Below are 27,322 nucleotides of genomic sequence, written 5' to 3'. Positions count from 1 at the left end.
GTAAGTATTTTGTTGTTATCCTTTCTAGCCTGCTTTAGTTTCTTCCTTTTGAATAGTATGCTCTCTCTGAAAGGGTGTCTTAAAGCTTTTTGTTATCTTAAAAATATTTTGTAAGAATTTCAGAGTTGGATCTTAATTGTATTTTCTCTTGTGAATGGCTCTAGATGGAACAATATAGGGTCACCCTGTTGGGATCGGTACAGGAAATACAAGGAATTTGTAACTATAATTGCTTGGCTATTAATTTGAGTTTTAAAACTTGTCATGATAGAATCCATGGAGTCTTAACTCCTAAGAACAAAGAATTGTGATTATTTAGGGTATATAATAGAGTTTATTTCAACATTTAAATTTTTAAAATGTCTTTAACTTCTCCCAGGCATAGCTTTAGCACAATTTTTAGTAAATGATTGACTAATTTGAACTTGTGTCTGCATCCTTTCCTTGCCCGTTTCCCATCAGAGATGCAAATGTGTTTAAAAGTATGTCATTAGTAAGAAGTAATAGGAAGTCAGTTGATGTTATGTAATTTCTGTATTGCTCCGAAGGGATCTTTGTAAGAGTGAAACAAATGTCGGTAGCGGGATTGGTCATATCGGACAGATGTAGAATGAGTCCTGATCAGGAATTTACATTGTGACTTCCTGTGCAGAGTCACATCTCAAATGTGTGACCATGGTCAAATTACTAGCTTCCCTGAACCCATTTTCCTCATTTAAAAACAGGAATAATTCTGCTTTGACTTTGTCAGAAGGACTGTTGTTAGCATGTAAAAGTACTTAGCCATTATACAGGCAGATATAAACTATTGGTATGGCTATGTTTGATTGAGATCCATTTCTGATAAAAGAATAGAGCAAGTGAATGTGTTACAAAGAAGTGTTGTATATAAGTGAACTTGAACATCTTATTACATTGAGATGTTGGGTCATCCGATGAAAGTAATCCCAAATGGTAGTATGTTAGTCTGTAGCATCATAATGTTAGTATTACTAAGTTCTAGACAAATATTTTGTTCTCCATGTTTAATATGAAAGGTAGCCAAAGTTTTGGGATATCTCTACCCTTTCATTTGGTCCATTGTCTGATTTACTACTGAATAAAAACTTCTGCATAAAAACTTGGGGTCAGAAAGGTGTTTCTAGAAGAAAATTATTTTTAGAGGTGAGCAACTACCTCTGTGATATAATTGGGAATAAGATTAAAAATAGAGTAGAAAGCAAACTGAGGTGTAGGCTCCCTAAATGCCCTGGAGGCAGTTGTAGCACTTTCTGGCATATTTCACTTTCTCAGTTTTATAACTTTGGAGCTCTCATCAGTAGAAATTGATGCTTTTTAGGAAAAAAAATAGAATACTTATTCTGAGTTCCCCATTTCACTGACCATCATCTCTATTTTCTGTTTAAAAAAAAAACAAATTATATGCATTCTAAATTGTTACTTTGCTTTTTGCTCTTGCTGTGGGTTTTTATTTTTTAATTGGAAAGAATTTTGATACCATTGTTGATCACTGTAAAGATTTGGTTGGCTATTTGAAAAGATGATTTCATCATAAATCACTTTCTTAAAATCACATCATCTGACCTTAAAATCACATCATCTGACCTTGAATCAACCTTGGTTACCCATGCTTTTTCAAGAAGAGCCCCCTATGTTTGCCTGGGGGGAAACAGAAGAGTGCTTTGTTTTTCTGTAACACTATATTTACATTTTTATTTTTTTTTTTAAAGATTTTATCCATCTATTTTTGAGAGAGTGTGTGCATGCAAACATGAATAGGGTGGGGGAGGGGCAGAGGGAGAAGCAGACTCCCCACTGAGCAGGGAGCCCAATACCAGACTCAGGCCCAGGACCCGGGATCATGACCATAGCTGAAGGCATATGCTTAACCCACTGAGCCACCCAGCCGCCCTGTATAAAACTACTTTAAAAAGATCTTAAGTATGTTTGAAATTTTTGGTGCTAAAAGATAAAATAGTACAATGAGTCCTTGTGTACTCATCAGTTGGCTTCAACAATTATTTAACTCATGGTTGTTTTATTTTGTCTATACTTCTCCCTTTGCATTTTCAACTAGATTCCAGGCATTATCTATCTTAGACTGAAAATACCTAGAGGGATCTCTCAGAGATAAGGATTCTTTTTAGATGTGATAATTGACATTGTAATTATGCTAAAAAATTTATTTTAGTAATTCCTAAATATCGTTTAATCCAGTCACTGTTCAAAGTTTCTGGTTCTTGCATAAATGTTCTTTTATAATGTTTGTTTGAATCAGGATTCAAACAAGGTCTGTACATTGCATTTGATTAATGTCTCCTAAATCTCTTCACCATATCCCTGCCATATCTTTGTTTATTTACTTTGCTATTTATTTACTGATAAATCTTAGTTTTCCTGGATTTAGGTGCTGCATCCAAAGTTTTTTCCTTATTCAAAGAGTTGATACATAATCATTATAGGATACTTGAAATGAATAAAGTGGAAAGTAAAATCCTGTCACCCAGAGACACCCAATGTTGAACTTTTGGTATACATTCTTCCAACTTTTTTGAGCATGTGTTTTCCTGTGCTTTTTAACCATGTGCATGTGCTATGCTTATTTTTATATCCTATTTGATATACTTTAATATTGTGTTGTGATCATTTCCCCATGTCATTATGAAGGAAAATGAAACATTTGGCTGCATGATACTTCGCAGTATGTATCATAATTTAAACATTCCCTTTTACCCAGACATTTAGATTGTTCCAATTTTTGACTCTTGTAAAATTATGAGAACCATTTTTGTACATAAATCTTTGTATTTTAGATTTTTTTTTGATAGAAGCAGAGTAATTCAGAGGGCATGAATATTTTTTAACTTCTGGATTCATTTTGTCGTAATAGTTATTATAGTTTTTAATCTCAAATACAGTCTGTAGCTTACTTAAGAATCTGTTTGCATATGCTCTATGTTATTAAAATGCCTTTGCCAGGCATATTAGTCAAATGTGTTTTTTTCCCAGTTCTTTTGCTCTTTTTATTTTATTTGGGATTTTCTTCTTCTTCCTCTTCTTCTTTTTTAATGCACACAGTATTATATTGTAAATTTGTTGGTATTTTCCATTGTATGTGGTAGTTCTTCGACAGTGGTCAAATATTCAACAAAATTGTTTTCTAGAATTACTGATAGGTTTTTTTCCTTTTTATTTGCTAGGAGGTTTTCCTAGGGCCATTTATTAAAATATTGATCCTATTATTTGTAATTCAGACTTTGATGTATAAATAAATACATTTTGTGGTTGGTATGTCCAGAAAATTCTATAAGAAAGAATTTATTATTTACTAGGTCGGATTATCTCTTATCCTTTTGCTTCCTCCACCTTCTTTTTTCCTCCTTACCATCCCATCTATTGTGTGTATCCAGATGTCTTTGATTCTAGATGTGCCTTGGGAAAATGCCTGTAACAAAACTAGTCTAGTCCTTGTCTTTTTCCTCTTGTTCTTTTTTTTTTTTTTTTTTTAAGATTTTTATTTATTCATTTGACAGGCAGAGATCACAAGTAGGCAGAGAGGCAGACAGAGAGAGAGGAAGGGAAGCAGGCTCCCCGCTGAGCAGAGAGCGGGATGTGGGACTCGATCCCAGGACCCTGAGATCGTGACCCAAGCCGAAGGCAGAGGCTTTAACCCACTGAGCCACCCAGGTGCCCCTCCTCTTGTTCTTTTTTAATGTATATTTTAGAAATGAATTTAAAAGTGAATTTCCATTTGCTTTTATTTTAAACTCAATTTGACAAAACATCATATCAACATTAGTAGTTTGTTGTATTTACAGTTTCAGTATTTTGATTTTCTTGTTAAAGCGTCCACTGGAGGGTGAGTAGGAGAAAGGAATGGTAAACTTTTTTTTTTTAATTTAAGTTTTTAATTTTAATTACAGTATAGGAAATATACAGCATTATGTTAGTTTCAGGTGTACAATATAGTGATTCAGCAGTGCGGTACAAGTGCTCATCATGATAAATGTACTCTTTAGGGAAAGGTAAACTTTTCCAAACTGAGTTTGCAAAGAATGATTACACCAGATTTAGGGCAGAGGCTGATTTTAGAAGTACCCATTGTGTGGTCCATTATATACTTAGTCATTTCTTGTTGATGATGGAATTTGGTTCATTTTGTAATACATTTACTTAAAAAGTTTAGAAACCTTTATATATATATATATACATACATACATACATATATATACACATACATATATATGTACACACATACATATACACTCACACACACTTTTTTTTTTTTTTGAGAGGGGGGGGAGGGAGGTGGGGGAGGGGCAGAGGGAGAGGGAGAGCATCTTAAGCAGTCTTCTTGCCCAGCATAGAAACCAACATAGGGCTCAGTCTTAAAACCCTGAGATCATGACCTGAGCCAAAATCAAGAGTCACATGCTTAACCAACTGAGCCACCCAGGTGACCCACCTTTTATTATATAAACTCTAGCCAACAAATTCAGCGATGACAAAGGGTCAGATGAGGATTAAGAAGATTTAGTATATTCAGTCCAAGAGAAAATTGAGATGCAATTATTTGTTCCTAGAGCTAATAGTTCTGGTAGGGGGAAGAATAAAAACCTTACTGTATGGTTATTCTTTTAAAAAGTTAATATTTTGGGGGGTGCCTGGGTGGCTCAGTCATTAAGCCTCTGCCCTCGGCTCAGGTCATGAGTCCTGGGATTGAGCCCCACATCGGGCTCCCTGCATCACCCTCCCTGCTTGGCCGGAATCCTGCTTCTCCCTCTCCCTCTCCCACTCCCTGCTTGTGTTCCTTCTCTCACTGTGTCTCTCTCTGTCAAATAAATAAAATCTTTAAAAAATAATAATAAAAGCTAATACTTTTTGAATAGTTCAGAAGCCACAAAATGGTATACAGTGAAGTGTCCATACTGCTTCTGCCTCCTAGCCACTTAGGCCCCCTTCCAGAGGCAACCAATTATGTAATTATTTTTGCATACTAAATTCTTAAGGTTTTAGATCATTTGTGAACATAGATAAATTTTTATCTCTATAGATAAGAATTTATATTTGTTTTTATTGTGTGGGAGTTTTGGCATCAGTCTTTAGTATTTTGGGTAGAATCATTTAATGTATGAATGTTTACATGTATATACAAGTTTACATATCCTTATGTAAATACATAATTGATTTGAGCAGTAAAATGTAGTAGGACAACTTCTGAAAATGAGAAGATGTCATCTGATCACCTTAACAGAACCCGTACAGTCATTTTAATGTGGTGTAATTCTTCCTTGTGTTTAAATTCTGGGCATATAGTAATTCTACATACTTTTTCCCCCTAACCACAAGAATTTCACATTGAACATTCTGGATTCCATACTCATTTCTTATGAGGGAAATGAATTTTCAGTAATACTGCTCTTGGAAGCAGGGCAGGGAACTGATCTTTATTGAAGAAGAGAGAAAACTAGAGATTGGCAACAAAGTAGGGAGGTTAAATAAGGGTACATATTTTTAGAATGCAGCCTTGAGAAAAATAAAGGAAAAATCAAATTATAGTAATTCTTGGTTTTTTACTTTTATAGAAAGATTTTATTTATTTAGCAGAGATAGATATAGGTAGAGAGGGAACACAAGCAGGGGGAGTGGGAGAGGGAGAACAGGCTTCCCACTGAGCAGGGAGCCCGAAGCAGGGCTTGAACCCAGGACTCGGATCATGACCTGAGCTGAAGGCAGTTGCTTAATGACTGAGCCACCCAGGTGCCCCATAATTCTGGGTTCTTAGACCTGATTTTCTTTTCTTTCCTTTTTTTTTTTTTTTTCCTTTTCTTTCTTTTCTCTTCTCTTCTTTCTCTTTCTCTTTTCTTTACTACTCCTCCACCCCTCCTCCCCCTTTCCTTCCCCCTTCTTTTCTTCTCCTCCTCTCCCTCCCTCCCACACCCACTGTGGGGCTTGAACTCATGATCCCAAGATTGAGTCGCATGTTTTACTGACTGAGCCAGCCAGGTGCCCACTCCCCTCTCGCCGCCTCCCCCACCCCCCCATGACAGCAACATGATTTATCACTAATGATGTATACTTTGATCTTTAGGTTAAGGTAGTATTTGCTAAGTTTCTCCACTATAAAGTCACCTTCTCTTTCTATATTCTACCCATTAGAAGTTAAGTCATTAAGTCCAGGACACATTCAAGGTCGGAGGAGAGTTAAGCTTTACCTCTTAAAGGGGTTAAATCTACTTAAATTATTTGGAATTCTTTGTGGAAGATTTATTCCTTTCCATCCTTCTGCTTTCCCTCCTCTGTTGGGAGTATTTAAAAATAAACCACAGATAACACACATCATTGATATGAACATTTTTATGGTCCTTTTTTTTTTTAATTTGTGTTTTTTTTTTTAAAGATTTTTTAATTTTATCTATTAGAGATCACAAGTAGGCAGAGAGGCAGACAGAGAGAGTGGGGGAAGCAGGCTCCCCACCGAGCAGAGAGCCCGATGCGGGGCTCGATCCCAGGACCCTGAGACCATGACCTGAGCCGAAGGCAGAGGCTTAACCCACTGAGCCACCCAGGCGCCCCTTTAATTTGTTTTTTAGTAACTCTGCACCCAGTGTGGGACCCAAACTCACAGCTCCTAGATCTAGAGTTCAAGAGTTGCCTGTTCTACAAAGGAGCCAGCCTGGCACCCCTATTGGTCTTGATACATATTGTCAGATTCCTTTTCAGAATTTTGCAGCTGTTAGCTGCAGGACTAGCAGTGTATGAGTAAACTTTCAGTGTACTCTTGTACTTTCTGTGTTTTGTTTTTTAAGTGAAAGTTCACATTAGTTTGCATGTATTTGATGTCTCAGTTAAGGTGACCTTTTTTTTTTTTGTAAAGTAAACTCTACCTTCCAGTTTGGGGCTTGAACTAAAGATCAAGGGTCTCATGTTCCTCACACTGAGCCAGCCAGGTAACCCAGGGTGACTTTTTATGTATGTTAATGAGCAATAGTGACTTTTTTGGGAATTGTCTTTTCTCTTGGGCTTTACCTACTCCAGAAATTTTTTAGAGACTCTCATGGCTATTTTATTAGTTCTTTTGTCTCTTAGAGACTTAAGAGATTTATCTACCATTTTGCTTACCGGCTCCTAATTTTTAATGATCTTCAGGGTTTTGTTTTTTATTCACATTTCATGAGCACATCCTTCTCGGTCCTGTTATATTTTTAAAAATTTTTCCCTGTTTCTGTTACATTTACCTCCTCATAGGAAATTTGCTATCCACTGATAAAGCAAGAAGTAAACAGTTTAAGGCCATTTATAGGTAAAGGTCATGTACCAGTAGTTCCATTCCAACTTAATGTGAGAACTGTTGTAGGTTAATTTAGCATATGACCAGATTATTTCCTTTAAAAATTCATGACGAGTCTCCCAACCATTTTGTGTTAAAAGCACTTTTGAAATATTTACTGTTTTACAGTGTGCTATAGAAATTGCTAACTCATTTGAAAATGACTTTTATAACCTTGAAACCTATGTTAACATTTTATTACATTTTGGAAATTTTTGCTACTCCTAGGTATTTGTAAAATTGCCTCTCTTATTTTGTTTTAGAGATTTAATTATTTATTTATTTGACAGAGAGAGGCATAGCGGAGAGAGGGAACACAAGTAGGGGGAGTGGCAGAGGGAAAAGCAGGCTTTCCGCCCAGCAGGGAGCCTGATGCGGGTCTCCATCCCAGGACCCTGGGATCATGACCTGAGCTGAAGGCATATGCTTAACGACTGAGCCACCAGGCGCCCCAAAATTATCTTTTGAAAGAATTTAGAATATCGGGGCGCCTGGGTGGTTCAGTGGGTTAAACCTCTGCCTTCAGCTCAGGGTCCTGGGATGGAGCCCCGCATCAGGCTCTCTGCTCAGCAGGGAGCCTGCTTCCCCCCACTCCTCTGTCTGCCTCTCTGCCTACTCGTGATCTCTGTCTGTCAAATAAATAAATAAAATCTTAAAAAAAAAAAAGAATTTAGAATATAATAGTTCTTTTTTTTTTTTTTTAAAGATTTTATTTATTTATTCGACAGACAGAGATCACAAGCAGGCAGAGAAGCAGGCAGAGAGAGAGGAGGAAGCAGGCTCCCTGCGGAGCAGAGAGCCCGATGTGGGGCTCGATCCCAGGACCCTGGGATCATGACCCGAGCTGAAGGCAGAGGCTTTAACCCACTGAGCCACCCAGGCGCCCCTAGAATATAATAGTTCTTAAAAGGATCTAACCAAACCAAGTATTTTCTTCTGTAAGGGGAACCAAAATGAACACTCCCATATACATACTAACATAGAAATGCTTTCCTCCTTAAATCTTTTTTTTTTTGAAGATTTTATTTATTAATTTGAGAGAGAGAGATCACAAGTAGGCAGAGAAGCAGGCAGACAGAGAGGGAACCAAGCTCCCCGCTGAGCAGAGAGCCTGACCCAGGGCTCTATCCCAGAATCCCAAGATCATGACCTGAGCTGAAGACAGAGAGGCCTAACGCAGAGCCACCCAGGCGCCCCTTCCTAAATCTTTAATGGCTTGGAAGACATTTTTTTCCTTCACGTGTGTCCTTAACCTCTATGGCAACAAAAAATAGTTCCAAAATGAAAGAGCTTAAGTAAAATTATCAAAAGATAATTTAGGGTTTATTGTTAGTGTGTTAGTTAAAACATTAAAGAAAATTAAAATATCTTCTAGATATTATTTCATATTGTCATTGGATGTTATTTTCAATTACCGTCTTAGGATTTTAGATTTTTTTTTTTTTTTTAAGGTTTTACCTGTTTGAGAGAGAGAGAACAGGTGGCAGGGAGAGGGAGAAGCAGACTCCCTGCTGAGCGGGGAGCCTGATGGGGAGGGCTCCATCCCAGGACTCTGGAATTATGACCTGAGCTGAAGGCAAACACTTAACTGACTTAGCCACCCAGGTGCCCCTAGATCTATTTTTTATGGTTTGTAATTTTATTAACTCTTTAGCTAACAGTCTAAGTTAGATAAATATTTAAATAGAAAAATATGTAAAAATAGACCATTATGAATCTGGCTTTGGAACCACCTAGAAGGAAGGGACACAACCTATAAAAAGTTCTTAATCTTACTATGATATAACAATGAATTAATACTACATAAAAAGCTATAATAAATAAAAAGCTATAAAGAGCTGCTAAAATCAGTAAGACAAAAGTTTGAAAAAGAAGATATATAAATGCCAATAAACTTGAAAAGATATGCAACCTTATTGGAATTAGGAAATAAAAACAATGAGTTACATTTTGGGGATCATTCTGGCATAGATATATTTTGAGTATATCCATGTGTTATTGTACTATCAGTGATAATACCGTATGTAATTACTGTGTTACATAGTAACATGTACTGTGTGCTGTTGATAGAATTGGCAAAGGCTTTTCGTCAATGACCTTAGACCTAGATACTTAATTTTTTTTTTGTACTCCGTCCCACAAAAATATGGGCACAAAGATGGTTGTTGCAGTATTATACTAATAAAAAGTTGGAAAGTCCATGGGGGCTTGGCTGGCTCAGTAGAGCATGCAGCCCTTCACTTCCGGGTCATGAGTTTGAGCACCCTGTTGGGGATAGAGTTTACTTAAACATTGGCAAGTTCCTAAGTAATCTCTACTGAAGGAATGCTAAATATGTTCATGTTTTTGGAGTATTATGTAGCCATTACAAAGAATGACGTAGAGCTTTATGTATTGAAATGTCTGAAGGTTTGTTGTTGTTGTTGTTGTTGTTTTAAGATTTTATTTATTTATGTGAAAGAGAGCATGGGGAGGGTAAGGGGCAGAGGGAGAAGCAGACTTCCTACTCAGCAGGGAGCCTGATGCAGGGCTTGATGCCAGGACCCTGGGATCATGACCTGAGTTGAGGGCAGAGGCTTAACCGACTGGGGCACCCAGGAGCCGTGGTCTAAAGGTTTTTTTATGCTACAAAAGTGCAAGTTGCAGAATATGTATAATATGATCTGTAAGATCAACCAAAATGATATATGTATATATGTACTTATAAGGGTGTACATACATGCATATGTATGTATTTATAAGGGTGTACATACATGCATATGAAAAAACCTGCAGGTATTCACACCAGACTATCAGCTGTGGTACCTCTGGGGAAAGGGAGGAGACTTGGGCAGAGAGGAATGGGAAAGTTAACATTTTCCGTTTTACTCTGTATACTTTTGGGGTTACCACTGATAGCAAGTGATCTGATAAAATTATGTAACACTGATAACTTTGTAGTTATTTGCTATTAAGAATGTTTAGCCTCATTAAAAACAACTTGTAAGGGGTGCGTGAGTGGCTCAGTCAATTAAGCATCTGCCTTTGGCTCAGGTCATGATCCTGATGTCCAGGGATTGAGCCCTGCATTGAGCTCCCCACTCAGCAGGGAGTCTGCTTCTCCCACTATCCTCACCCTACTCATGCTCTCTCTCTCTCAAATAAATACAGTCTTAAAAAAAAAAAAAAAGAACCACTTTTAAGAAGTTAATCTCCCAAGGAATAAATCTTGTATATAAGCATGTAATTTTATGGCATAATTCTACAAAATAGGGTAGTGAAACTACAATATCTACTTTTTCACCTTTTCCAAAGTTAAAAGTAGGAGATTAAATTTGACTTCCCGAAGGTGAAATAAGGTAAATTAAACCCACCCTGCATGAGCTGGAGTGTTTAAGGTTCTAACAGCAGATAATAACCTGGTTAACAGCACTGGAAAGTTCCGTCAGCATATAGAAACAGGATGACTCAACTGACTTATTACCACTGAACTCTACCAGGAAAGGTCTGCTAGTTGCAGTGGAAGGAGGAAATGACCTGAATCCGAGGGATATGGGGAATTGCATTTGAGTGTATTCTTTGACTTCTATGATAGGAGTTGTTTAAGAGAGGATGGTTTGAGAGCTTTAGATGTGTGCACAGTTCTGTCTTTTATGTGGCATAAAAAGCAACCCATAAACTGTTGGTTAATTTATGCCCACAGATTGCTGTCGCAAATATTAATTGTAATAGGAAAATACTGATGTATAAATTAAATGCTTATTATAAAAAATTTCAGAGTATGGAAAAGAATTGTATAGGAACTCTAATAGCTGTCACCCAACTTCAATAATTATCAACGAATGGCCTATTTTATTTCATCTATTTTATCTGTGCCCACATTTAATTCCTTCCTTCCTCACCTGGGTTATTTTGGATTTTGATTTTTTTCAGCGTATTGTTCATGGTTTCATGACTTAGGCATTTTATGACCAATTGCAATACAGCTGGTTGTCTTCAAGAGTCAAGTCCATGGCTTTGGCATTATTTGGCATTGCTCTCATATGAGGGACATATATTGAGGTGAACAACAACTTTGCAACAAAGACATCAAAACCATTGTTTTAATATCCTTAGGTATTTGTAAAATACCCTGCTGTCCCCTGAAATAAATTCTAGGTATTTGTAAAACTCGCCCAATAAATTCTGATATACCAGAATTCTGATTCAGTAACGGTAGAGTTCTGTCTTGCCCACGATAGAGCAGCTACTTAATGTCTGTGGACACATGAGGTTTAAATGTGAGGTGGGATTGGTTAAGTTTTCTGCTCTAGTGCTTAGCTGCTGATATGCATTGACGCTTGTTCTGAGGTCCTTGCCAAAAAGCTGTTCCATTCTGTTTAAACAAACAAACAAAACAGGTAATTTTAAAGTGGAAACTACTAACTGAAAACTGCATAGTACTTAAAATAGCTCAAGTTTATGTGAAGAAAATTTCCACAGAAGCATAGTACTATTGAAGAATGCCCTGGGTATAAATACATTTTCTCATTTTACTGGAGGCTAAGTAATACTGGCATATACTTTAAAATCCTAGTTGATTTGGAATATCTGGGTGGCTCAGTCAGTTAGGCATCTGCCTTCAGCTCAGGTAATGATACCAAGGTCCTGGGATCAAGTCCCACATCACGCTCCTTGCTCAGTGGGGAGCCTGCTTCACCCTTTGCCTGAGGCTTCTGCTGCTTGTGCTCTCTCTGACAAATTAGTAAAATCTTAAAAAAAAAAATTCGAGTTGATTTACATGCTTCTGGCATATATAGATAGGAAATGAACGTCAGAGATTCAGCAAATATTTATTCATTGCTGTGGCTTACGCAGTGAAGGAGGTGTTTAGAGACAGAGTGAGTAAGATAGAGGTTCCTGCCCTCAAGAAGCTGTTGGCTCTTTGGAGGTGGAGGCTTTTTGGAGGTGGAGGGTGATGGTGGTATTGGTGGAATCTGGCCTTCTTAATCAAATGGATTTAAAAAAAGACTTAAAAATATCTGTGTTTTGCAATTTTTGTGGGTGATAAAAACAAGTCTCCCTTTTTTCATAAAAGGCGATTTGTTAGCATTTCTGCATTCAGAGGGTACAGAACTGGGTAGGTATTAGGCATTTCAGTATTTGAATTTCATTTAAAAAAAATCTTATAGTATTTTTTAATTTCAGCTGACATTTTATTGGCCTGGGGAGGCACAGATAAGAGGTAGGGAGGGACCACAATTTGTAAGTAGAGATTTGCTTAAGGATTTGAAAAGACAGGCGAGAAACAGGCTTTCAGGGGTGAATTTTTATCTGCCTGTAAGAGTGGGATACATTTACTTTCAGGGTTTTCTGTATTGGGTATGTACAGTAAGTTCTCTAACATGAAGGCTAATCATTTTTTAAAAAAATTGGGCTCAGACCATACTGTGAAGTAGTTTATATTAGGTATTTCCTACCTTCTGAAAGAGTAAGGCTCTCCAGCTTAGATGGCCTGAGACTTCTCTTTCCCTTCTAATTGCCACATCCTCTTAGCTCAGGCATACAGATCTCCAAAGATACTAGATGGGAGGTAGGTTTGCCTTGACTTGATTTCATCTCAGTCTATCTTGGATATTTCCTCAAATCATTACAAAGAAATTTGCCTCATTCTTTTTTTTTTTTTTTTAAAGATTTTATTTATTTATTTGACATAGAGACAGAGTGAGCATGAGCAGGGGGAGGGGTAGAGGGAGAAGGACAAGATGATTCCTCGATGAGCTCTGAGCCAGCTGTGGGACTCCATCCTAGGACCCTAAGACCATGACCTGAGCCGAAGTCAGCCGCTTAACTGACTAAGCCACCCAGGTGCCCCATGCCTCAGTGTTTTCAACAGCTGCGTAGGATCATGTACTCATACTATCATTTATTTAATCAGAACCACAGGGAAGAAGGATATACACTTTGCTTTATAATTTTTTTCTTTCATAAACAGTGAACATCCTTATACAACAACATTATGTGATTATTTGGATATGGATATCCAGGTTAACTAGATAAATTAATTTTTACCGATCTTTGGGTAGATGAAAGTGATAATTGGATTTGCATCTCTTAATATGTTTTGTTTATTGGCTCTGTATTTCCCTGTGAACATGATCTTTGCTTATTTTTTGTAAAGTTGCCATTTCTATAATGATTTTTCAGAGTTCACTGTAAATTAAATTAACCAGATGTGTGTTGCAAGTGTTTTTCCAAGTTCTTTGTCTTTTTATTTTACAGTATATTTTTGGTTTATAGAAACTTTTTATAATTTTTGGTTGCCAGATTTATTGGTCCTATATGGTTTCTTGGATTTATGTTGCATTGCAAGTATTCCAGTAGTCTTCTTGTAGTTATACACTTGTGGCTTTTAAAAATTAAATTTCTGTACTTTGAAAGTCTTAATATATGAGTACACATTCATTATAATAAGTGTTCAAAAATTGACAAAGTGAAAGTCTGTCTTAAAATTATATTCTTTTCCCTAGAGCTAACCACCTACTAAGTTGGGTATGTATGTTTCCAATCTTTTATGTGTGCATCATACTTCAATTAAAAAGAAAAGGGTTATCTTACCATTTATTAAATGGTTGATGGTTGAAAGTGGCACCTTTATCATATTCTAAATGCCCCTTAAAAAGCTTGGGTTAGGGATGCGTGGGTGGCTCAGTTGGTTAAGCTGCTGCCTTCGGCTCAGGTCATGATCCCAGGGTCCTGGAATCGAGTCCCACATCGGGCTCCTTGCTCAGCGGGGAGCCTGCTTCTCTCGCTGCCTCTGCCTGCCTCTGCCTGCTTGTGTGTACTCTCTCTCTGACAAATAAATAAATAAAAATCTTAAAAAAAAAAAAAAAGCTTGGGTTAGTTTGTGGGTATTCTAATCCATTGTTCTAGTTGGTTTAGTTGACTGTTTTTTTGTTTGGCCTTATTTTATTTTATTTATTTACTTTTTAAGATTTTATTTACTTATTAGAGAGAGACATAGTGAGAGAGGGAACATAGCAGGGGGAGTGGGAGCAGAAGCAGGCTCCCTGCTGAGCAGGGAGCCCAATGTGGGGCTCTATCCCAGGATCCTGGGATCATGACCTGAGCTGAAGGCAGATGCTTAACAATTGAGCCACCTGTGTGAGTTTATTTTAAAAAGTAAAATCACTGGGACACCTGGGTGGCTCAGTCGGTTAAGCAGCTGCCTTCTGCTCATGGCATGATCCCAGGGTCCTGGGATTGAGTTCCTGCATCAGGCTCCTTGCTCAGTGGGGAGTTTGCTTCTCCCTCCGCCTGCTGCTCTCCCTACTTGTGTGCTGTCTCTGACAAATAAGTAAATATTAAAAAAAAGTTGGGGGCGCCTGGGTGGCTCAGTCGTTAAGTGTCTGCCTTCGGCTTGGGTCCTGAGATTGAGCCCCACCATCAGGCTCCCTGCTCAGCAGGAAGCCTGCTTCTTCCTCTCCCACTGCCCCTGGTTGTGTTCCCTCTCTTGCTGTGTTTCTCTCTGTCAAATAAATAAATAAATAAAATCTTTAAAAAATACAAACTAAAAAAAAACAGTTAAACCACTAGCATTTGGAATTTGTTTTGGTGTAAGGAATGAGGGCGGGGAGCCAACTGTGCCCTACATCATTTATGGAATAATTTGTCCCCCCCCCCAGTGATTTAATATGCTGTCATCAAACCTGGATAATTCTAGAACGGACGGACACCTGTTATCTCTGACCTGTTGAAAGAGCATTTTGGCTAGGCTTCCTATATTGACCAGCTTTCCTCATACCAGTTTTCCATAATACAGCCAAGGTGATCTTTTCGAACCACCCTTTATTTGCTTTTTGGATGAAGACCTACGGCTTTCTTTGAGTTCCTCCTCCATGTCAATACTCTTACTTGCTCCAGGGTCTTTACACTCCTATTCCTTTTGTGTCTGCAATGCCCTCCAGAACCCAGTCCTCACACCTTCTACTTCTGTCTTGCCCTGTTGTATTCTAGTGCATCCTTCTACTTTCAACTCAAAGTTAACTTCTTTTTTCTTTTTCTTTTTAAAGATTTTATATATTTATTTGACAGAGATCACAAGTAGGCAGAGAGGCAGGCGAGGGGTTGGGGGGGAAGCAGGCTCCTGGCTGAGCAGGGAGCCCGATGTGGGGTTCGAGCCCAGGACCCTGAGATCATGACCTGAGCCAAAGGCAGTGGCTTAACCCACTGGGCCACCCAGGTGCACCACAAAGTTAACTTCTTGATAAAATCTTCCCTGTCTCCCTAGGTAAGTTAAGAACCTGTATGTGCTCTCTAAGCACCATTTATCTTTAAAAAAAATAAATAAATAAAAATAAAAAAAAATTTTTTTTTTTTTAAAGTAAACTCTGTGCCCAATGTGGGGCTTGAACTCATGACTCTGAGTTCAAGAGTCACACACCTTCTGACTGAGCCAGCCAGGTGCCCTCCCCACCCCCTCTTTTTTAAAATAACAGCCTTTTAAAGATATAATTCACATGCCATATTTTGCATCATTTAAAGTGTAAAATGCAGTGGTTTTTAGTGTATTCATGGAGTTGTGTGACCATCACCCTAATCAATTTTGAAACATTTTCTTAACCCCAAAAGAAAGCAGGTATCAGTTAGCATTCAGGCCCCGTTTCTTCTCAAACCCTCTAGTCCTGGACAACCAGAATTTTTTTTTAAATTTTGGTAAAATATATAATATATATAACAATTTTTTTGCTGTTTTGGCTTTCTCTCTCCTTATGAACAGTTCACCCCCTTTGATAAGATGTGTGATCAAAGTTTCAGGCATTATTACCACTTTCAGCTCTGAAGTTCTCACCATTTCTGTCCTTCTGTCCTTTTAAGATTTTATTCATTTCTCAGGGAGAGAGAGAGAGCACAAGCAGGGGGAGCCACAAGCAGAGCAGGCAGAGGGAGAAGCAGGCTCCCTTCTGGGCAAGAAACCCAGTGTGGGACATGATCCCAGGACCCTGGGATTATGACCTGAGCCATGGCAGCTGCTTAACCAACTGAGCCACCCAGGTCCCAGGTGTCCCGGTTTCTGTCCATTTTTTGTTTGGGATATTTACAGGTTGTGACATTTTTTTCTTTTTTGGTTAATCTCTGTGATAGGCCACAACTTAAGGTTCACAATTTTTTTTTTTTTTTTTAAGATTTTACTTTCGGGGCATCTGGGTAGCTCAGTCAGTTAAACATCTACCTTTGGCTCAGGTCATGATCCTGTGGTTCTCGGATCAAGCCCTACCTTGGGCTCCCCTGCTCAGCAGGGAGTCTGCTTCTCCCTCTGCCTTTGCCCCTCCCTCTGCTTATGCTTTCCCTCTCCCCCCCCCACAATAAATAAATAAAATCTTAAAAAAGAAAAAAAATACATTTAAAAAAAGGGTTGCGGGGGGGCACCTGGGTGGCTCAGTGGGTTAAAGCCTCTGCCTTCAGCTCAGGTCATGATCCCGGGGCCCTGGGATCGAGCCCTGCATCAGGCTCTCTGCACAGCAGGGAGCCTGCTTCCCTCTCTCTCTGCCTACTTGTGAATACTCTGTCAAATAAATAAATAAAATCTTTAAAAAAAATAAAAAAATTAAAAAAGATTTTATTTTCAAGTGCTCTCCACACCCAAGATCCAGAGTCACATGCCCTACCAACTGAGGCAACCAGGCACCCCTCTTTGGTCCTCTTCTGATGTTCCCATCTTAGGGAGATCATTTGCATGGTGTTTAAGAGCTAGGAACACGCATGTAAAGCTTTTGAGAGAATACAGTGTGCTTATTATGATTATTATGATTATTATATTCAGAATGATTTCCCAGTGCACTTCAGAGCTATGGTTCCCAGGACCAAAGCCAATCAAAATCAAGTAAGTCGAGGAAAGACCCTGCTGAAGGAGGTCATTTTTTTAAGCCAAGTGACTTGCTCAATGATCTTACGTAATTGAGTTTCAACTTTCCCAGAAATGTTAATACACGAGCAGCGGGCAGTGGTGGTCACAGCACAGACACCTCCTTGCCCAGTTAAACAATAAATAAGGGCTATCCTATTACTGAAAACAACTGCAAAACAAAACAAGAAACAAACAGAAGAAAACAACTGTGGCTAGATAGTCTAATATTTTTGTTGTATAGCTGTTGTGGATTTTGTAATACTTCGAAGAGTTAAGGAGAGGTTTCTGATCATAGCCTCATTTAGATTTATTAATCTAAACTAGGGCCCTGCCAAAGAAGGTGAATCTTGAATCATGAAAGCCTCCTTTTAGGTCTTTTCTAACTTAGCAGTGTAAATTCAGGGGAGTTAACCAGTGAGGCGAAACATTTAACAGGCACACTTTCATAACCAAAGAGGCATTGCCAGCTGTCTAGGCATTGATGGATAACCACCATCAACAAAGATAAACCCTGTTGGGGCACAGACCATTCCCGTTAAGGTAGTACTGTTAATAGGTGAAAGCAGAGGGAATGTTGTGTTTGCTTGTTCAAGCCACAGGTCAGTTAGGTTTTCTCTTTAGCTTGAAATAAAATATTCTAAATTCCATAGTTTACCCCACCCCACCGCCCTGTAGCAGTGGCCTGGGAGATAACGGATGATAGCATCATCTTTCCAGGCCAGTACCACTGTAACAAAAGGGAAAAAGGGTTTCACGTTTAGTTAAAATACGAAGTCTTGATCCAGTGTCTTTGGAGGAGCACCTCGATGTCAGCTAATCTTCCTAGTCAACCTGATGTGGAGGTCTCTGGTGTTTGCATAGGACCAGATGTCTGGTGCAGTTTTTGTCAGCGGTGGGATGTGCATCCAGGGTTCGAGTCCCTCTCCTGTGGGTCCTGAAGAGGACCTGGTATATAATTCCTTCCAAGGAAGTTCCAGGGCAGTCTTTGTTCTTAGTGACTCCCAATCAGAAGAATGGGAGAAAACTGGAAACAGTATGGTGTGTCACAGCCAGATACTTGAGGAAACTTGGAATCCAGTCCCAATTTATAGGCCTTCTTTACCAAAAACACACATCCTACTTTCCTTGCATAGGGAGATGTTTCCCTTATTATATATTGACGTTTTTAACCTTTAGAAACCTTAGTTTCTAATGGAAGTAAAGAAGTAAACAATTGTGAATGGACATTGCTTTAGCGTCCTGTGGCTTGGCAGACTTTAAATACTTTCTGTAATTTCTAGAAATGTGCTTTCCCCAAATATCTTTAGTTCTTCTGTAAAAGGAAGGCAAAATTGATAAACCTGTGTTCAGTATTAGTGTTTCAATATGTTATCTTATTTAGAAATGATATGGCTGTTTAATGAATTTAAATCATTATCTAAATTAACAGAACTTTAAAGTTTCAGGTTATCAAAAAGATTAGGAGGAGAGAGGGGAACCCTCCTACACTGTTGGTGGGAATGCAAGCTGGTGCAACCACTCTGGAAAACAGTGTGGAGGTTCCTCAAAAAACTGAAAATAGAGCTACCCTACGACCCAGCAATTGCACTCCTGGGTATATATCCTAAAGATACAAACGTGGTGCTCCGAAGGGGCACGTGCACCCGAATGTTTATAGCAGCAATGTCCACAATAGCCAAACTGTGGAAAGCGCCTAGATGTCCATCAACAGATGAATGGATAAAGAAGATGTGGTATATATACACAATGGAATACTATGCAGCCATCAAAAGACATGAAATCTTGCCATTTGCGACGACGTGGATGGAACTAGAGGGTATCATGCTTAGCGAAATAAGTCAATCGGAGAAATATAACTATCATATGATCTCTTTGATATGAGGAAGTGGAGATGCAAGGTGGGGGGGTTTGGGGGGAGGTAGGAAAAGAAAAAATGAAAAGATGGGATTGGGAGGGAGACAAACCATAAAAGACTCAATCTCAAGAAACAGACTGAGGGTTGCGGGGGGGAAGGGGGATGGGAGAGGGTGGTGGGGAAATGGACATTGGGGAGGGTATGTGCTATGATGAGTGCTGTGAAATGTGTAAACCAGACGATTCACAGACCTGTACCCCTGGGGATAAAAATACATTATATGTTTATTAAAATAAAAAAAATTAAAAAAAAAAAAAAAAAAAGATTAGGAGGAAACTAAAGTTTACCTAAAACCTTTTTATTTAGGCTTTTGAATTGTTTTTAACAATTATGTTTAGATTACACACAAAAGCCTTAGACATTAGGTCATTGCCGCAAGCTGTTTTTTTGGCTGACAGATTTTATGAGAGAGAAAATGAACTTATAAAAGTTTTGTATTTGATCTGATAACCCAAAAGACATGTCTTGTTTTAGTTTAACCAACATACTTAAACTAGCTTTTATACTGAAAATTATCCTACATCATGTGAACTTGAAAAACATTTGGGTTCATTTCTGTTACATTTCTGAGGTTTAGAAATGCTTCATAAGCACTTGTTTTTAAGCCAATTAAACAGTTCTTTTTTAAAGTAAGCTCTACGCCTAGCATGGAGTTCGAACTCACAACTGGAGATCAAGGGATGCCTGCGCTACCACCTGAGCCACCCAGGCACCCCATGGAGAAGACATTCAGGACTTGTATTTGTTGGGGCACCTGGCTGGCTCAGTAGGCAGGAAGAGCATGCAACTCTTGATCCTTAAGCTCAGAGTTCCAACCCCACGTTGGGTGTAGAGATTACTAAAGAAAGACAAAAAAAAAAAAGATTTGTATTTGTAGAGACAGGCATACCACCCTGAATGTGCCAGATCTTGTCTGATCTCGGAAGCTAAGCAGTGTCAGTGTCGGGCCTGGTTAGTACTTGGATGGGAGACAGGAAATCTTAAGGAGGCTCGGCCTAGAGTTTGGACAAGAGAGGCTCATTTGCAATTTGAATTTTAACTCCCCCCAACCCCCCACGTACACACCGCTTTTATTTTCAGTCTTAGGAATTGGGGTGGTCTAGATAGGAGTTAATATTTACATCTCAAAGGCACAGGAGAAGAATGCAAGTTGCTCTGAGACTTTGGTTTTGTAAGGTCAATAAGCCTTTTGAGATAAATAGAGGTTTTGGAATTGGTAATAAAAGGAATAGGTGAACTTTGAATTGCCTCTAGGGCTGCATTTCTAATTTTGCCAAGATTTGTAAAATGCAGACAGTTGCTCTCAATTCTTCAAAGAATCAGGTTATAATTTGAACGACGTCATAGGTGGGTCCACCCATCTGATTGCCTTTTTTTTTTTTTTTTTAAGTAAATACTTTTACAAAGGCTTCAGAAGATTTTTTTCTTTCCTTCTCGGTACCTAGTTTCATTTTAGCTTATGGGAGGAGGCCTAAAAAAATATTCTTATCAGGATGTGTGTTTCAGCTTTCAGTCTGGCCAATGGCTAGTCCCAGAGCTACTTAAAAATTCTTTTAGGTTACTTGTCGGTTTTCACCTAGGACAAATAGCAAACATTTCTGGCCGTATCAAATAACCCCCCTTAGATAGAGAAGTACTAGAATGAGTCTCAAATAAAGGAAGATACAAGGAAGTGGTAAGAATGAAAGCTTTTTGCTAGGTACCTTTTACAACTTTAGTTTTTCACTAGCCTCTTACAACAATCTTCTAATGAAGATATTTTGGAATTTTGAAGTCTCTTGCATACCGTTTAAAATAGGCATCCCATTCTGTTTGATTTGAAGCCTTGCTTTTAAGTGCCCTTCTTAAATGATCTTATCTAATTGGAACGTTTCTTGTAATGGCCATTGTAATTCCTCTGAGGAAGTTTGGTAGGACCCTAGCCACAATTAGAATTTAACGTGCCTTTCTGTGCAGCATATCTAGCTGTAAATGGGGTGTAATCCACATTTCTGTCTGGCCTCATTTTGGGGCTGCCAATCTGATGGTTACCAAGCCAGGTTGTGAGGACATAATAAAACTTAATAAGATTTTGCCACTTTGTCAATATATCTTAGGCATAAAATAAGCAGGGGTGCCAGAAGGAAGCATTTGGGTTTCTTGGGAGTTGAGGGGGATGTACCTCTGGGTTGGGAATTGTGCAGCGTTACAGTTAACTCATTGCACAGAAATTTTCTTGAGGTTGGGGGTGGCCTAGTGTCAACCTAACCTGTTCAGTGACCCACTTAATGCGGGAGTTTTTGAGTTGCGTGATGGATACCCTTAACAGCTCATAAATGTTCTTCTAGTGCCCACCAGCTCTTGTGGCCTTTTTTTTTCCTTCTGAGATTCTTTTAGCTATAACCCTTTATCTAGACAAAATAAGACAAACAAACATGCACCCTAACATACCAGGAGCAACCAAAAGGTGTTACTGTGGACTGGCCAAGAAAAGGCCTTGCATACCATCACCAGTTCTCAGCATGCATTCAACCAGCAGACTACAATAAGTGGGGACTGTGGGTTGGAACTGAGGAAAGGACTAAACCACCATATCCCAGTAAGTGGGTACTGTGACTGAAACTGAGGAAAGGTATTCCAAACAACTGGGGAATTGTGGGACTGAACCAAGAGGTAGGGACTCAGGTTCCAGATGAAACTGTATGTCAGCTCAAACTGACCCACTAAGCCCAGGACTGAAAAGCTGGTTGGTTTAGAAGTTCAACACAAAGATAGCAGAGCTCAAAACTGACAGGAATTTCCCAATTCCCAGTGGCCCCCAGAAATGGCTAGAAAGAAAGAGAACTCGAACAGTTCATGGGGTACCACACCTGTGTTTCTTGTTGTCCCCAAAGCTATCAGAAGTCTCTCTTGATCCTGCCTTTTTCACCAAATTTGTTAAATAACAAAACTTAAGCAGTAAATTTAAAGATCAAATTGGGTTTATTCAACAATTCATGAGCTGGGCAGCATCCCATCTAACAAATAGAAAGGAGCTCCACAAAGCTGTAGAAAAGGAAAGGTTTTTAAAGGCAGAAAGGAGGTGGAAAAAGGAAATTATTAGCGAAGAATATATTGTTTTAGGCAAGATCACCTTCCCAAGGGGAATGGTAGGGACGTATAGATGGATTAGCTCACTAATGCTGACTGGGTAATTTCATGTTGGTTGGCTAAAGGTTATGGTTCTTAGAGTTGAAACTGCAATTAGATTGGGTGATTAGGTCTTGGTTTGCTGACATGGGCTTTAGCATGAGTGACTCCCATTTTTGGGCCTGCTGTCTCCTTTTTAACAATAAGAATTTTAAGGGGTGGCATAAGCATTTGGTCTATGGCAGGACTGTAGCTAACAAAGTTAAAGAAGTAAGCAGAGTAGGACTCTAGCATCATCTGCCACACAAGAGAGCCAGGATAGAGCATCTGAAGACAGTCACATTTGTAGGAAATCAGTCTGATGGTAGAAGAGGTAGGCAGTTGTTTCTATAAATTCATAATTTATATAATTAATTCATAATTTATATGTTAGTATAAATTCATAAATATAGGTCATTAATAAGTAAACTAGCCTTAGTTTAAGAGAATTACTATGAGTCTGTACAATAATAAGAATTTTTCATAGTTCAACAGAAAGAGTAATGCTCAGTAGTTGTCTTATGCTTTTTTTTCTTGCTCCTAGATTTAAACAGTCGAGTTAAATCAAGCTGGGCAATCATGGCAGAAGGTGGATTCGATCCCTGTGAATGTGTTTGCTCTCATGAACATGCAATGAGAAGGCTGATCAATCTGGTAAGATGAATGGGACAGTCCTATTCAGAATTGAACTGTGTACCCCTTCTGTCCTATTTTTGTGGGCATGGGTTATTGGAGAATTTTCATTTGATGGTCACTAAAATTATTTCATAATTAAAAGTCCACAGCAGTTTAAGTCATAATGGTCAAAGTGCCTGTCAGCAATTCTTTTATTAGAGATAAAAACAGATTGTTATCTGTTTATGGTAGATTTGTGTTGGTGATATCACTGTCATAGGTAAGTAAAACGTGTGTAACTTTTTCTGTTCTGTATTAAGGAATATGGTCTTTATCTATATGGAGCTTGTTTACTTGATAAATTGCTATATGAAGTCACAGTTCCTATTGTGACATTTTTCAGATCCTACTCTAACAAATGACATAACAATAAAAATCTCTACATAAAACATTTCCAAATCCAAATCAGTTATTCTATAGAGGCAGGTTCTGAACAGCAAGCTTTAGATAGTCTCATTGAATTGATTGTTGTGAGGTTTGAATTTATAAGGTTTTTAAGACTTTCCTAAGTCTCTAGAATCTTAAGTATAGGACTTTTAATGTATTGTACTTTATACTTTTTATGTGCAAAAGAAGAAATTAACTATTATTAGCAATAAGATATATTATTATTACGTTAGACAATATTTTATTGTTCTAGAATACTCTTGTACAGAGGTATATTATCATAGACCAGTTAATAAAGCCAGAAAAAAACATTTGTTCAAATATTTGAAGTTTTGGTGGTCAGTAAGCAGGTTTTCTGCTGACTCAGTGTCTATATATAGTGATCAGAAGTGTGATTTTAGTGAGTGATATTCCTCTTAGAGTCAGCATGTGCTGGGAATTATGATCCTAAAGAATGTCTTCGAGGGAAATCAATAAAATAAGGACTTATAAATTAGACTCATGGCTATAGAGATAAAATGGCAGAATCATATCTCTGATAACTTGATGTGAAAATAGATGAGTCTAAGGAGAGAATATTTAAAATATATTCTCCTACTCATGACGTTACATAGCCGATAGTTTTTATGTCTAAATTTAAACATAAGGCATTTTTTTTTTTTCAAATTACTGTGATACTAGGAACAAAAAAATAGACTTGAATTTAACTGGTAAATTTTCCCAGGAGATCGGTTTTTAATAAGAATTACTACCTCTTTTTTTCTTAGTATAGTATTTTTATTGTTAACATAGTATCATGTGTTTTCCTCTTAGCTCTGCTGTTTTTGTTTTGTTTTGTTTTGTTTTTAGAGATAGCTAAAACTAAGCCCTACTTTTTATGATCCCTTGTACATTTCTGTCCTCTTTAGTAGACTCCCAAGGAAACCATACTTAGGTTTTGTTTTGTTTTGTCTTTAATGCATACATTCATGCCTGATGGAACATCGTTTATAGCAGCAATCCTAGTGGAAAGTACTTTATGTGAATATAGATTTTAGATTTTACAAACCTTTAAAAGTTTACAGTTTTTAGTCTGTGCTGCATATTTTCACATGCTATAAATCAGTGATGGGTGATCCTGGATGGGTGATCCACTGGTGTATAACATGCTGATAAGCAGAATTGAAGATGCCAGAAGGGAGGAGAAACTCATTTGATTCAATAAGGCAACTTGCAGATTAGGCTTGATAGACATTTGTTTGATTTGAATTGTGCTTTATAATTTTTATTTCGTTTATTTAAACTCCTAATCAGGCAGCATTTTGGGGCCATATCATCTGCCTTGTAGCTATTTTTTTTATTTTATTAACTTATAATATATTATTTCATTCAGGGGTACAGGTCTGTGAATCACAATTCACAGCAATCACCATAGCACATACCCTCCCCAATGTCCATCACCCAGCCACCCTCACCCTCTCCCCCACCCCCCAACAGTCCTCAGTTTGTTTCCTGAGATTAAGAGTCTCTATGGTTTTTTTCCCTCCCCAGTCCCATCTTGTTTCATTTTTCCCTCCCTTCCCCCATGATCCCCCAAATTCCTCATATCAGAGAGATCATATGATAATTGTCTTTCTCTGGTTGACTTATTTCACTCAGCATAATACCCTCTAGTTCCATCCACTACCTAGTAGCTATTAAGTGCTTCCTCAAAATGTTTTTTTCTGAAAGAGTATCTTTTGAAGTAAGATCTCTAAAAAATTTCAGAAATTCAGAAATAAGGTCTAACTTCTCTAAATTCAGTAATGTGTAATACTCTTTAGTGTAGCATTATTTCTGGTAGTGAATAGTTACAAACACACCTAACTGCCTACCAGGAGGGCAGTGGTTTATATCTTTTATGTTCATATGATGGAATTTTATACAGATGTTTGAAATAATTACATCTTTATTTATTTATTTTTAAAGATTTTATTTATTTATTTGACAGAGAGAGAAATCACAAGTAGGCAGAGAGGCAGGCAGAGAGAGAGGGGGAGGCAGGCTCCCTGCTGAGCAGAGAGCCCGATTCGGGGCTCGGACCCTGAGATCATGACCCAAGCCGAAGGCAGAGGCTTAACCCATTGAGCCACCCAAGCGGCCCCAAATAATTACTTCTTTAAAGAATATATAATAACATAAGGGAAATTCATATATGAAGTGAATAAAAGCAAGATATAGAAATGGCATTTAGTACAGTCTTGCTTTTCTGTACCCACATACACCATATATATGTGTGCACCGGAAAAAAAGACTTGAAGAAGATATGTCAATATGTTAACATTGTTTATCTCTGGATTGTAGAATATAAAGTGAGGCTTTTTAAAAAAATAGTTTTCTGTATTTTGTGATAATATATATTATAATTAGAAAAAGGTTAGTTAACAAAAATTATCTTTTTTTCATTCAAATATTGTCAGCTTATAATATACTAGGCTTTTCTACCTCTCAATCATTCTTTATCTTCTACTCTTATACTTTTTAGTACCTTTATCTTATTACTCTGTGGAAGTCTAACTCCCCAGCCTTTATTTTAAAAGCAGTTTATCCGAGGGTATAATTTTTCTGTATTAGTTATAACCACCATGATTTAGCTGTCTACATGTTCAGGAAACTCATGGATATAATAATAAGGTATTACAGTATGATGATAGAGCAGAAATTTATTTTCATCTTTCTAAAAATGGACATTTCATCCTTGCAATAGAGTAGTATCTTATTAATTTTAGGTACTAATTTGGAATTTTTGTTATTTTTTACCTCATATAATCAAACTGGATTTTCTTGTAGGTTAGAGTATTACCAATTCCTAAGGATTAAAGTGCTGATAGCAAGTAAAAACCTGGGGAAACTTGAGGATTCTTTTTTTTTTTTAAAGATTTTATTTATTTATCTGACAGAGAAAGATCACAAGTAGGCAGAGAGGCAGGCAGAGACGGGGAAGCAGGCCCCCTGCTGAGCAGAGAGCCCGATGCAGGCAGGGCTCGATCTCAGGACCCTGAGATCATGACCTGAGCCGAACGCAGAGGCTTAACCCACGGAGCCACCCAGGTGCCCCAAAATAGTCTAGTGAATATTTATGGTTAGCTCATTGGTTGGATGCTGGGCTGCAGTTTAGTTTTGCCTGTTCTGGGGGAATAGATGGGCTTTGCCAAGGGAGGTATTCAGCTTAGGAGCAGTTAAGATTTTATCATTATTTCCTTTCTATTTCAATAAAGTTCTATTCATTCACAATTTAAGCTAACTGCTTTCCCTAATTTAGTAACAATATCGGTTAAGGTTCTTTATTATAGGTTATAGAAGTTCTGGCTGAGTTAAGCAGAAAAAGACGTATTAAAAGGAAATCATGTGGCTTACACAGGAGAGCCTGGCACAGAAAATGAATAGGATCAAAGGGAGGGTAAGTGCCAAAACAAGAAAGAGCCAAAGTCGTGCTGTAGAACAAGAGCAGCCAAGACGCTGCTTGCTCCCGAATTCCAGAATTTTGTGTGTCCAAGTGTTGATGCAGCATCTCCATCTAGATAAGTGGTAGGTGTCTTACAGTTAATATGCACATTACCAAACTTTTTTTCTTGCCCCCAAGCTTAAACTTTCTTGACTTCTCTATTCACTCCATTGTTCTGGTTGCTTAAGCCATACCTTTTGTGTCAGTGTTTACTCTTTCAACCTCATAGCTAATGCAGAAACAATCCTTTTGGCTCAACCTTGAAAATATATCCAGAATCCAGACACTTCTCACACTTCCAGTGCAACATCCTAGTCTTTCCTATTTTATACTGGTGAATCAATGGATATTGTTTAAAACTGAAAAATCAAGGGGCGCCTGGGTGGCTCAGTGGGTTGAGACTCTGCCTTCAGCTCAGGTCATGATCTCAGGGTCCTGGGATTGAGCCCTACATCAGGCTCTCTGCTCAGCCAGGAACCTGTCTCTGCCTGCCTCTCTGCCTAGTTGTGATCTCTCTCTCTTTGTCAAATAAATAAATAA

At 38.1% G+C, this 27,322-nt stretch overlaps 1 protein-coding gene across 1 annotated transcript in view; it reads left to right on the top strand.

The window, feature by feature from the left end:
- SMIM14 (small integral membrane protein 14) overlaps window positions 1-27,322 on the top strand; it is a 72,503-nt gene that overhangs the window by 9,793 nt on the left and 35,388 nt on the right. Inside the window, exon 2 of the mRNA XM_080796906.1 lies at window positions 22,802-22,911. Coding sequence (XP_080653032.1) covers window positions 22,837-22,911 — 75 coding nt within the window. The 5' untranslated portion in view covers window positions 22,802-22,836. The remainder of the gene's footprint in view (window positions 1-22,801; window positions 22,912-27,322) is intronic.

Source organism: Martes martes, assembly GCF_963455335.1.
Source record: "Martes martes genome assembly, chromosome: 2".
Taxonomy (NCBI): domain Eukaryota; kingdom Metazoa; phylum Chordata; class Mammalia; order Carnivora; family Mustelidae; genus Martes; species Martes martes.
This window is presented reverse-complemented; position numbering and strand designations above follow the sequence as displayed.